The sequence below is a fragment of the Rhinopithecus roxellana genome, chromosome 16 (genome assembly GCF_007565055.1).
Source record: "Rhinopithecus roxellana isolate Shanxi Qingling chromosome 16, ASM756505v1, whole genome shotgun sequence".
In the NCBI taxonomy this organism is placed as follows: Eukaryota; Metazoa; Chordata; class Mammalia; order Primates; family Cercopithecidae; genus Rhinopithecus; species Rhinopithecus roxellana.
This window is the reverse complement of record NC_044564.1, coordinates 24,956,450-24,970,201: the sequence shown is the minus strand read 5'-3', so window position 1 is coordinate 24,970,201 and position 13,752 is coordinate 24,956,450. Positions and strand designations below refer to the sequence as shown.

Sequence of the window (13,752 nt, the reverse complement as noted above, 5' to 3'; positions counted from 1 at the left end):
TAATGCAGCACTGAAGTCCTGGGCTCAAGAGATCCTCCTGCCTTAGCCTCCCGAGTAGCTGAGACTACAGATGCACAACCCCACACCCAGGTAATTTTTTTTTTTTTTTGAGACGGAGTCTTGCTCTGTCGCCCAGGTTGGACTGCAGTGGCCGGATCTCAGCTCACTGCAAGCTCCGCCTCCTGGGTTTACGACATTCTCCTGCCTCAGCCTCCCGAGTAGCTGGGACCACAGGTGCCCGCCACCACGCCCAGCTAGGTTTTTGTATTTTTTAGTAGAGACGGGGTTTCACCATGTTAGCCAGGATGGTTTCGATCTCCTGACCTCGTGATCCACCCGTCTCGGAATTCCAAAGTGCTGGGATTACAGGCTTGAGCCATCGCATCCGGCCGGTAATTTTTTTATTATTTTTTTTTGCAGACACGGGGTCTCACTTTGTTACTCAGGTAGGTCTCATATTCCTGGCTTTAAGTGATCCTCCTACCTTAGCTTCTCAGAGTGCTGGGATTATAGTTGTGAGCCACTACACCCAGCCTAACACCTCAACCTTTTCTCTTGTTTGGTTTTTCCAGTTTCCCAAATCATCTTGACACTTGGTCATTTTTAAGCATGAAAACAAATATTCTCAAAAATCTGAAAACACTAAGTTCCTTCTAAGAAGCATCTGCTAAAAAAGCCAACTCTCTAAAACCCTGGCTATGATAATAGAAAAGAAGCCAAGATGAGATAAGATGTCTCAGGCTCTTTCTTCCAAGTACCAAAGCCCCCAGCAAACACCGAAAGACAGGTATCTGCCGGGCGCAGCGTCTCACACCTGTAATCCCAGCACTTTGGGAGGCTGAGGCAGGTGGATCACCTGAGGTCAGGAGTTTGAGACCACCCTGACCAAAATGGTGAAACACCGTTTCTACTAAAAAAAAAAATACAAAATTAGCCAGGCGTGGTGGCACACACCTGTAATCCCAGCTATTTGGGAGGCTGAGGCAGGAGAATTGCTTGAATCCAGGAGGCGGAGGTTGCAATGAGCCGAGTTCACGTTATTGCACTCTAGCCTGGGCAACAAAAGCAAAATTCCACCTCAAAAAAAAAAAAGAAAAAAGAAAAAGAAAGAAAGGTCTCATCTGACAGCAAACACTTACATCTTCAGTCCAGTCTTCTGTTGTCCACTCCTCCACAGAATTCTTCCAAGCCCCTATTGGGAAACAACAGCAATCAAAGTTTATACCACAAAGTCAAATACAGTCTGAGTCCAAATGATTCCTTTTTGTGTATTATTCAGGAAAAGATATATATACCTCACTAGCAATTTAGTTTACAACCCAAGAAACATGATGATCTTAATCTATTCTCGGTAAAATCAGTAATACTTCTTTTCTCCCTTTCTCTTTGAAGTAATGTTTACAAATGCAACTTGACTAGTAGTCACTATCTACATAACCTCAAATCAGTGTTTCAAATGGATTTTGCTTTAATATAGGTCACATCCAAGCAATGCTGCCATGATTAAGAAAGTATGGGCCGGGCGCGGTGGCTCAAGCCTGTAATCCCAGCACTTTGGGAGGCCGAGACGGGCGGATCACGAGGTCAGGAGATCGAGACCATCCTGGCTAACACGATGAAACCCCGTCTCTACTAAAAAATACAAAAAACTAGCCGGGCGAGGTGGCGGGCGCCTGTAGTCCCAGCTACTTGGGAGGCTGAGGCAGGAGAATGGTGTAAACCCGGGAGGCGGAGCTTGCAGTGAGCTGAGATCTGGCCACTGCACTCCAGCCCGGGCGACAGAGCGAGACTCCGTCTCAAAAAAAAAAAAAAAAAAAAAAAAAAAAAAAAAAAAAAAGAAAGTATGGGCATAGCACAAATATAGACATTTAACAATGGTTTGATTTCTTATGATGTAGTCTTTGAAACAAAAAATTTCATTTTAAGGCAAATCTGTCTTGGACCCTATTTTAGTTGGATTACTGAATTATCAAATTTAGAGAAGCATCCTTTTAATAAAATATTAGCTCTACTATATGGTTTCCTAATAGGTCTCCAGCAAAGTTTAACATTACTCTTGCTCATATCAAGTCTACTGCTTTAAGTTCTGAAGTCAGTACACAGGATGCGCTCAAACAGTTCTTACAGAATACTCATCCATAACACATCTAAGTACTTTAAAGAAAAGTGTTGCTACTCAAAAAATGTTTATTTACAGATCTTATATAAGTAGAGGGCCATTGTTTATAGTATGTACTAAACAACACGCCCATTGATAATAGTTTTAAAGGAAATACACTAAGAAATTAACGACGACTAACCCCAGAAAGCGGGATTATGGATGTTTTCAGTTCCTTTATAGGAAGCAAGGAGTTAATCATCTGACACACAAAATTCTGTTTCTCTCCAAAAGTTGTGTATGGAGAGGGAAAAGGAGGAGGGGCACACTTGTGAGACAAAAGAAGTCAGGTAATCATGTCTACCTTCCTTAGAATCATGTAAATAGCGGAATAACTGACCTCCTCATAAGTAAAATGATGATTGTTTCTTAGAAAGAAAGTCCTTATTTGTGGAATGTTTTTAACACGATGTACTGATTTCAGATTGGGATGGCTCTCTGTGAAATATGATGTAAACTGTGCCAATATTTGGGTGTAAAATACAGATGGTTTCAAAACCGAAAACATTTAATTCTGAGAAACCACTAATACACTGGAAATTTGGAGGATGAAGTTAATGAAAGCCAGAATGGTAAGAGAAAGCTTGATGGGGAAGATGAAATATACACACACGGATATAAAAGATACACACACAGGGATACAAAGGAAAATTTCCAGGAGAAAAACAATGATGAAACATTACAAAAACCTACATAAAAAATATTAAAAGTACTATAAAGCTTAAAATATACATTCTTTTTTCTAAGTTTTTTTTTTTTTTTTTTTTTTTTTTTGAGACGGAGTCTCGCTCTGTCGCCCAGGCTGGAGTACAGTGGCCGGATCTCAGCTCACTGCAAGCTCCGCCTCCCGGGTTTAAGCCATTCTCCTGCCTCAGCCTCCCGAGTAGCTGGGACTACAGGCACCGCCACCACGCCCGGCTAGTTTTTTGTATTTTTTAGTAGAGACGGGGTTTCACCGTGTTAGCCAGGATGGTCTCGATCTCCTGACCTCGTGATCCGCCCGTCTCGGCCTCCCAAAGTGCTGGGATTACAGGCTTGAGCCACCGCGCCCGGCCCTAAGTTTTAAAACTGCAATAAAATACACATAAATTTGAGCAGCTCAGCCACTATACATACAGTTAATGTAGTAAGTTAAAACAGGCTTTTATATATGATATGTGGTAAGAATGACCTACCATGGCAATTCAGGAGATATCTTAAAAATAAAAAAAAACAGTCTGGGCATGATGGCTCATGCCTGTAATCCCAGCACTTTGGGAGGCTGAGGTGGGTGGATCACGAGATCAGGAGTTCAAGACCAGCCTGGTCAATATGGTGAAACCCTGTCTCTACTAAAAATACAAAAATTAGCAGGGCGTGGTGGCATGTGCCTATAGTCCCAGCTACTGGGGAGGCTGAGGCAGGAGAATCGTTTGAACCCGGGAGGTGGAGGTTCCAGTGAGCTGAGATCATGCCACTGCTCCAGCCTGGGCGACAGAGACTCCATCTCAGAAATAAATAAATAAATAAATAGGCCTGGAGCAGTGGTTCATGCCTGTAATTGCAGCACTTCGGGAAGCAGAGGTGGGTGGATCACCTGAGGTCAGGAATTTGAGACCAGCCTGGCCAACATGGTGAAACCCCATCTCTACTAAAAATACAAAGAATTAGCCAGGGATGGTGGCAGGCACCTGTAATCCCAGCTACGTCAGGAGGCTGAGACAGGAGAATTACTTGAACCCGGGAGGTGGAGGTTGCAGTGAGCCGAGATCACGCCATTGCACTCCAGCCTGGACAACCAGAGCAAGACTCCATCTCAAAAAAAATTAAAAAATAAAAATAAAATAATAAAAATAATAAAAAAGACTGGCCTACCACTTTGAGAGCAGTATTTTGAAAATAATTAAACACAACTTTGGACTTGCATAGTAGGGTGAGAATCTGAGTATATTTAAAAGCAAGTACAAGGCACTATGTAGCCTGAAGGAAAAACAGGAAAACAGTTATAAGCAGAGATGCAACATGATAGAGTGGCATGTCAGGAAATTACAGGGAAAACTCCTATGTCAGAAGCAAGTGCCACATTGCAGGAACTAGCCTATAGGAACAGACTATAAAAAATTCCAGACATTAAATACAGAAGGCAGAGGCTCAGGTCCTAATCATATTTTGGAATATTAAAATTTTAATTTGGTTCACATTAGACCTACACCCCAAAACATAAGGAAAAACTTCAACAATCCTTATTTTCAGCTTAAAGTAATATATTTGGCTGGGCGCGGTGGCTCAAGCCTGTAATCCCAGCACTTTGGGAGGCCGAGACGGGCGGATCACAAGGTCAGGAGATCGAGACCATCCTGGTGAACACGGTGAAACCCCGTCTCTACTAAAAAATACAAAAAACTAGCCGGGCAAGGTGGCGGGCGCCTGTAGTCCCAGCTACTCAGGAGGCTGAGGCAGGAGAATGGCGTGAACCCGGGAGGTGGAGCTTGCAGTGAGCTGAGATCCGGCCACTGCACTCCAGCCTGGGCGACAGAGCGAGACTCTGTCTCAAAAAAAAAAAAAAAATAATAATAATAATAATAATAACATATTTGAGATGAATGCTTCATGTTCAGTTTAACTTGGTGTTAGTCCTCTAATGAATGTATGTTAAAGAAGTCCACTTAGGAACAAGGAAAACAATGGTGAAAATTCTGTGGCACCTTGAAAGTCAATCAAACATTTCCATTAGCAAACTGCAAATTTGATTACCAAATAAATGGGTATAGTTTACAAACATTTATCTGATAAATTTGTATTAGCTAGCTTTGATAAAAAATGAAAGATATTGCAAGCAATTTATAATATTCTTAACTTAAAAAATTTAAAAAATTAAGTATTCATACCTTTGAGTCCATAAGAACTTTTGTTTGACAGATCCTGAGCTATGTTGTGAGTATCTGATGCCAGTTCTGTGAACCAATGTAAAATTGAGGGTTTAAACATACCAAAAGAATAAAAGTATTCATCACAAGAGAAGATAGTCACCGTCAAAGCTATGTATACGCTGCGTTACTGCCCAAGGAGAGTGAAATGTAATTGAAATCCATACTCTTACAGGTCACTGCAAATCAAGTTATGAATTTTATCCCTGATGGTTCTTGGACGCTCAAATTACTTCAATTATTCTCATTCTCATGCCCATGTTTACCAAGTTCCCTTCTCACTCATCAAAGAGAGTATTCTAATCTGTTTAACAGGTACCAGTTTTTAGAAACCTTATCAATTAGCATTCTGAGTATACACAAATCTTTCTAGTTTGGTTAATTTGAATGCTCCTCACATTGGGAACAGATTTGTGGTTATTATACCGTCAACAGTTGGGTTTCTGAGCCTGTAAGTCTGAGTCCTGGACTCAGAACTCCCTTATCAACAAGCCAATACCATTCTGTGAGGCCTCTGGAAAAATAGCCAGCACCATCAGCTGATGACATCCTTTAACTGTATTCTACAACAAACTGGTTTTGCTTATCTAAATGCTTTTCAGCAAGAAATCTGCTACTTTAAATAATAAGTGGGAGGAGATGAAAGAAGAGAGGAGTAAAGATAAAATAAGAAAAAAAGTAACTAATTGACTAATTCAACATTCTGCTTCAACAGTTGGACAACATTCCGCTTCAAAGCCATGGAAGTGGGCACAGCTTCCACACACAGTTCTTCCACACTGTGTGGAAGCTGTGCACAGTGGTGCAGGGCTGTAGTCCCAGCTACACAGGAGGGTGATGGAGGAGGATCACTTGAGCCCAGGAGTTTGAAGTTGTAGTGCACTAAGATTATGCCTGTGAATACCAACTATACTCCAGCCTGGGCAAAAAATTGAGACCGCCATCTCTTAAAAAAAAGAAGCAAGAAAAAAAACATCAGTGGAGGTATTAATAAAGGCACTATAATATCACATACAGACTTTTGTTTGGATGTGTTTTCATTCCATTTTTTTTTTTTTTTTTTTTTGAGACGGAGTCTCGCTCTGCCGCCCAGGCTGGAGTGCAGTGGCGCGATCTCGGCTCACTGCAAGCTCCGCCTCCCGGGTTCACGCCATTCTCCTGCCTTAGCCTCCCGAGTAGCTGGAACTACAGGTGCCCTCCACTACGCCCGGCTAATTTTTTTTGTATTTTTAGTAGAGACGGGGGTTTCACTGTGTTAGCCAGGATGGTCTCGATCTCCTGACCTCGTGATCCGCCGCCTTGGCCTCCCAAAGTGTTGGGATTACAGGCCTGAGCCACCGCGCCCGGCCCCTCATTCCACTTTTATAAAAACCTAAGAATGGGGTTGTCAGATGGTATGATAAAGGTATGCTTTCCCACCAGGCATGTATATGAGTACCTGTTATTCCACAATCCTCACCAGGACTTGGAATTTTTCGTTTCCTTTAAAGTCATTTTAATAGGTCAATGGGGGTAACTCAATATGGCTTTACTTTGTATTTCCCCGATGACGAATGATGACGAGCACATTCTTATGGATTTGTCTGCTATCCATTTATCATCTTCCCTTGTAAATGCAAATACTTTGCTTTCTATTAACTTTTTCTGTTAAAATAATTATAGATTCACAGGAAATTATCCTTCACCAGTCTCCGTGTTGAAATAGGTATTACACAAAATTTACCATGTCTAACCCTCTTCAAGTGTACAATTTAGTGGCACTGAGTATATTCCCAATGCTATACAATCACTACTATCCATTTCTAGAATTTCTTCCATTTTTTTCCCCATTTTTAATTGCTCATTTTTTTTAGGGAGTTGTTTTCTTATTACTGAATTGTGAGAGTTCTTTATGTATTTTGTATATAAGTCCTTATCAAATATGGATTTTATATAAACATTTTCTCCAAGACTACGGCTCATCCTATCATTTTTCTCTTCAGAAGAATTTTACAATTTTTAATAAAATGTACTTTGTCAATTTTCTCTTTTATGACTCAGGCTTATCAGATTCCATATAAGAAATCTTCACCTAATCTACAGTCACTAAGATTTGCCACTATAAGTTCTTTGTAAATTGTACTTTTAGGTTTCATGTTTAAGTGTAAACTTGCAGGGTAACTTTTGTATACAGTATAATATATGGCATTGAACTGCCTCATAATTTTTGACAAAAAACAATTAGCCATATGTATATGTAAACTACTATGCTATTGATTTATGTGTCTTGCTTACTGTAGCATTAGAGCAGTTCTTAAAATCAGGGAGTGCAGAACTTTTTTTTCTTTTCAAAACTGTTTACGCTACTGTAGTCCCTTTAATATTATATAAAAATTTTAGAGTCAAGTGGTCAAGGCCAGGCAAAATAGCTCACACCTGTAATCCTACCACTTTGGGAGGCTGAGGTGGGCAGATCACTTGAGGTCAGGAGTTCAATACTGACCCGGCCAACATGGTGAAACCCCATCTCTGCTAAAAACACACACACACACACAAAAAAATCAGCTGGGCATGGTGGTGCACACCTGTAATCCCAGCTACTCAGGAGGCTCAGGTAGGAGATCACTTGAACCCAGGAGGTGGAGGTTGCCGTGAGGTGAGATCGCAACACTGCACTCCAGCCTGGGTGACAGAGTGAGAATCCATCTCAAAAAAAAAGAATGAAGTTGTCAAAAATCTGTGAAGATTTTGATTGGAATTGTGCTGAAGCTATTGATCAATTTGGACAGAAATGACATTTCAAAGATTTTGAGTCTTCCAATTCATGAACACTGAATATGTTCCCTTTTATGAGGGTCTTCTTTTATCTTTCCCAACATGTTGCATAATATCAACATACAAATCTTGCATATACATAGTCAGAAATATAACTATTTCTTGTTTTTTTGGTACTACTAAAAAAAGTACTGTTTTTCTTATTCTTTTTTTTTTTTTTTTTTTTTTTTGAGACGGAGTCTCGCTCTGTCACCCAGGCTGGAGTGCAGTGGCCGGATCTCAGCTCACTGCAAGCTCCGCCTCCCGGGTTTACGCCATTCTCCTGCCTCAGCCTCCCGAGTAGCTGGGACTACAGGCGCCAGCCACCTCGCCCCGCTAGCTTTTTGTATTTTTTAGTAGAGACGGGGTTTCACCGTGTTAGCCAGGATGATCTCGAACTCCTGACCTCGTGATCCGCCCGTCTCGGCCTCCCAAAGTGCTGGGCCTGAGCCACCGCGCCCGGCCTGTTTTTCTTATTCTTTGTTTGCAATTGTTCATTGCTAGTAAAGAAGCACTGGCCGGGCGTGGTGGCTAAAGCCTGTAATCCCAGCACTTTGGGAGGCCGAGACGGGCGGATCACAAGGTAAGGAGATCGAGACCATCCTGGCTAACACGGTGAAACCCCGTCTCTACTAAAAATACAAAAAATTAGCCGGGCGAGGTGGCGGGCGCCTGTAGTCCCAGCTACTCGGGAGGCTGAGGCAGGAGAATGGCGCGAACCCGGGAGGCGGAGCTTGCAGTGAGCTGAGATCCGGCCACTGCACTCCAGCCTGGGCGACAGAGCAAGACTCCGTCTCAGAAAAAAAAAAAAAAAAAAAAAGAAGCACCATAATTATATTTTAATACTGGTTATAATTCTATACACATTTGTTAGAATTCATCCTCTGTACCTCTAAAAAGGGGAGAATTTTATCATATATATATAAACTACATCAACAAATCTGATTTTTTAAAAAAATCAGTGGGGGCCGGGCACGGTGGCTCAAGCCTGTAATCCCAGCACTTTGGGAGGCCGAGACGGGCGGATCACGAGGTCAGGAGATCGAGACCATCCTGGCTAACACGGTGAAACCCCGTCTCTACTAAAAATACAAAAACTAGCCGGGCGAGGTGGCGGGCGCCTGTAGTCCCAGCTACTCGGGAGGCTGAGGCAGGAGAATGGCGTGAACCCGGAAGGCGGAGCTTGCAGTGAGCTGAGATCTGGCCACTGCACTCCAGTCCGGGCAACAGAGCGAGACTCCGCCTCAAAAAAAAAAAAAAAAAAAAAAAAAAAAAATCAGTGGGGAAAATTTACACGAGACGGACTACCATGGATTAATAAATTCAAAGACTGAGTCAATAAAAACTAAATGTTACAACAGTAAAACTAAAATATATTAAAGTGGTATATTCCTCTATTTATTGTCTTCTTTATTTTTTCTCAATATTGTTTTCTATTTTTCAAACCTGACATATTTTACATATCATTAGACTTATTCCTAGGTATTTGGTGTTTTCTGGAGCTACTAGCAATTTTTTTCCATTTTCTGTTTGTTGATGATTTACAGAAATACATTCGTTCATGAATCTTGTGTCTTGCATTTTGTGCTTGTGAAACTCTCCAATAATTCATCTATAGATTCTTTTACACAATCACAAAAAACAACGGTTTATTCTCCCTTTCCAATCCTTATGACTTATTTTTCTTTAAGTCATAAGGACCTCCAGAACAGTGCAAATGGAAGCAGTGACCGCATGTTTTTATCTTGTTCCAGAGGAAAAACACTCAATGTATCACCATTGACTGTAATACCTGCTGTAAGTTTACAGATATTCCTTATCTGATTAAGGAAATTCCTTGTATTCCTAATTGCCAGGGTTTTGTTTGTTTTTAATTAGAAAAATTATTTCTGCTCCTTTCATAGATCTTATTGTTCAGGAAACAGTCATACATACATATTTGGAATAATGCATTATCAACCCCCTACTAAAAGGCAAGGCACCACAGGTAAAACTGATCAGCCATCTAGAAATCTCAACTTATGGAATCTTGCTTCTTGATTTTACATTAATTCTGAAAATCAGAAATGTCATCTACAAAAAAAAGTTAAAGGGGCTGTAAAACATAATCACTTTATTCAATATTATATTTGTAAACTGGAGTATATTTTCTTTAAAAAACAAAAAACTAAAAAGAAAATGTCACTCAACATCACTGATCTCAACAGATCAGCAGGAAAAAAAATACTGTGATAAACTTGTCTCTTTGACACCAAGAAGAAATTTTACTCCAAGCATCAATACACTTCCAGTGTTTTCACTACATATTTCTTTACTGCTGCTCTTCATTCTTTTCCACATTTCACAATAGCGGATTGGTATAGACTTTAAAACTTCATTGACAGGAGCAAATCCAGCATCCATTGATTTCTTCTCAAAAGGCACTCTAACCTATCAGATTGCCTGGCAGTTTCATTCTCATGAATACTCTAGCTGTAAAAAAAACTCAATAGGACACAAACAAATCCAAAGAATAGAAGAAGAAATCTGCTGGGTTTGGGGATATCTGGTGCATTTGACTGGTCCAGGATTATGAAACCTAAACCTCCCATTGTAAACAGGAAGCTGGATGCAAGTCCTTCCATAATAACATATTGTCCATTTACTCTGTATGCCAAGAAAGCTACTGGCCTCTGATGCCCATGTTCATCGGTCATAGAGCCAACACTTGGAGGTTCAACAATAACATCATAAATTATTCCTCTGGTCATGAGGAAGCAAGACACCACCACCAAAGCATACACAGTCATGGCTGAGGGCATGTGCAGCCTGGTCGGCTTCGTCAGCTTCAGGTTGGGACATTCGAGCACTAAGAATGGGCCGTGGTACAAAGTCTCCATGTTGCTGGAATCAAGGACCATTATCCGGCTCAAATCCCACATGCCACTCAGAAACACTGTTGGTTTGTTTTAATCATGAACGAATACTGAACGCTTTTCCTTACAGAAATAATCATAAGGATTTTTATCTTTAATTCTGTTAAATGGATAATACTCATTTCTGTATTTTTATATATAACACACATAACATGAAATCTACCCTTTTATAGTAGACGGCTGAATAATTTTTAGTATATTCACCATTTGTGCAACCATCACCTCTAAAACAAACCCCACACTCATTCATAGTTACTCACTACTTTTCCCAAATAGTTCCAGTCCTAGGCAACCACCAAGCTAATTTCTGTCCCTATAAATTTGCCTTAGACATTTCAGATAAATAACATCATAAAACACAATATATGTGGTCTTTCTGTGACTCTGCATACTATTTTCAAGGTTCATTCATGTTGTAACATGTACCTTAATTCCTTTTTATGGCTGAACATTATTCTATTCTATGTATATTCTATATTTTGCTTATAAATTCATCCATTGATAAACATTTGAGGTTTCTTTCCCCACCCTGACAGACCTGTTCAATAGGAAGTATGGGTTGTTTCTACTTTTTTATAATTATGAATTATGTTGCTATGAATCTTTTTGTACAAGATTTTATGTGAACCTACATTTTCCTGTCTTTTGGGTATGCATCTAGGAGTGGATTGATTTGTTTTTCAAAAGTTAAACAAACTAAGCTGGGCATGGTGGCTCATGTCAGTAATCCCAGCACTGGCTGGGTGGGAGCATCTCTGAAGCCAGGAGTTCAAGACCAGCCTCTGCAACAATGCAAAATCTTGTATCTACAAAAAATTTTAAAATTCACCCAGTGCAGTGGTGTGTGCCATAGTCCCAGCAGTAAGTACTAGGGAGGTTAAGGTGGGAGGATGGCTTGAATCCAGTGGTTCAAGGCTACAGTGAGTGATGATCACACCATTGCACTCCAGCCTGGACAACAGAGTGAGATGTTCTCTCTTAAAAAAAGAAAAAGAAAAGAAGGTGGGGCACGGTGGCTTACGCCTGTAATCCCAGCACTTTGGGAGGCCAAGGTGAGTGGACCATTTGAGGTCAGCAGTTCGAGACTAGCCTGGCCAACATGGTGAAACCCTGCCTACTAAAAATACAAAAAAATTAGCCAGGCATAGTGCCGGACACCTGTAATCCCAGCTACTCAGGATGCTGAGGCAGGAGAATCGCTTGAACCCGGGAGGTGGAGGTTGCAGTGAGTCAAGATCATGCCATTGTACTCCAGCCTGGGTGACAGAGACTCCATCTCAAACAACTCCCCACCCCAAAAAACACAGTTAAGCAAACTTAAATACCAGGTGTAATTCATTCTTTCTCTTTCTTTCGTTCATTCTTTCTTTCTCTCTCTCTTTCTTTTTTTTTTTTTTTTTTTGAGACAGAGTCCCACTCTGTCACCCAGGCTAAAGTGCAGTGGCACAATCTCAGCTCACTGCAACCTATGCCTCCCAGATTCAAGTGATCCTCCCACCTCAGCACTCCAAGTAGCTGAGACCACAGGCATATGCTACTACACCCAGCTAATTTTTGTCTTTTTTTTGCAGAGATGGGGTTTCACCATGTTGCCCAGGCTGGTCTCAAACTCCTGAGCTCAAGCGATCTGCCCACCTCAGCCTCCTAAAGTGCTGGGATTAGAGGTGTGATCTAACACGCTCAACCCAAGCATAATTTTAACATGGTTACGGTAACCTTTTGCTGTTTCTGTCTTACTGAATTCTATTTTCAAATACTTAGGTTAAAGATTTTTACAAGAATGAAATTAGTCAGTAATTCCAAATTTGTTGCCAAAAAAAAAATCGACATACAGTATCTTATAATCTCCTTAATATCTATATGATCTATATCAATATTCCTTTTCTCCTCCCTGGAACCAATTACTCATGTTCTTCACCTTCCCTTGATGATCTCATAAGAAGCTTAACAATTTTACTAGTGTTTTCAAATAACAACTTATAAATTTTGTTGACCCTCTTTACAGTTTCTCTATTTACAGTTGATTAGTTGTGATTCTGGTGGTACTCTCTTACTTTCTGGCTAGGGTTGATGTTATATGGATGCTTGTGTGCATTATTTTATTTTATTTTTTATTTTTTGAGACACAGCCTTGCTCTGTTGCCAGGCTGGAGTGCAGTGGTACAATCATAGCTCATAGCATCCTCAACCTCCCAGGCTCAAATGACACTCCCCTCTCCAGCCTCCCAAGCAGCTGGGACCATAGGCGCACACCACCATGCCGTGTTAACTTTTTACGTTTTCTTAGTATAGATGAGATCTTACTATGTTAATCAGGCTCATCTCAAACTGTGGCTCAAGTGATCCTCCCGCCTCAGCCACCTAAATGCTGAGATTACAGGCATGAACCACTTGCACCAGGGCTTGATAATTTATTGAACTATATTCTAAATCTAGGTTATATATCATTGTGTTAAATTATGCTTTTGTTTCTGTTGTTGTTGTTGTTGTTTTGAGATGAAGTCTCGCTCTGTTGCCTAGGCTGGAGTGCAATGGCACGATCTCGGCTCATTGCAACCTCCACCTCCTGGGTTCAAGTGATTCTCCTGTCTCAGCCTCCCAAGTAGCGGGGATTACAGGCATGCACCACCAAGCCTGGCTAATTTTTTTGTATTTTTGTAGAGACGGGGTTTCATCATGTTGGCCAGGCTGCTCTCGAATTCCTGACCTCAAATGCTCCATCTGCCTCGGTCTCCCAAAGTGCTGAGATTACAGGTGTGAGCCGCTGCACCCGGCTAAATTATGTTTCTATAAGTATAATCTCAATATTTACTGTACAAAGAGCTCTAAATAAATAAACAACCAATATTTACCCCAAGAATTTCAGAAAATAATCCAGAAACAGCATGATACAGAAAAACCTGCAGTAGCAACGCTGCTACAAATCCATCTATCATCTACCACATTATCATACGTTATCTGGCCAAAGAATCCACCATTA

At 40.8% G+C, this 13,752-nt stretch overlaps 1 protein-coding gene and 1 pseudogene across 1 annotated transcript in view; both read right to left on the bottom strand.

The window, feature by feature from the left end:
• UBAP2 (ubiquitin associated protein 2) overlaps positions 1-13,752 on the bottom strand; it is a 136,985-nt gene that overhangs the window by 48,362 nt on the left and 74,871 nt on the right. Inside the window, exons 9-10 of the mRNA XM_010385759.2 lie at positions 5,026-5,091; positions 1,140-1,192 (exon numbers count right to left, since the gene is read on the bottom strand). Coding sequence (XP_010384061.2) covers positions 1,140-1,192; positions 5,026-5,091 — 119 coding nt within the window. The remainder of the gene's footprint in view (positions 1-1,139; positions 1,193-5,025; positions 5,092-13,752) is intronic.
• Positions 10,326-10,736, bottom strand: LOC104679992 (annotated as a pseudogene).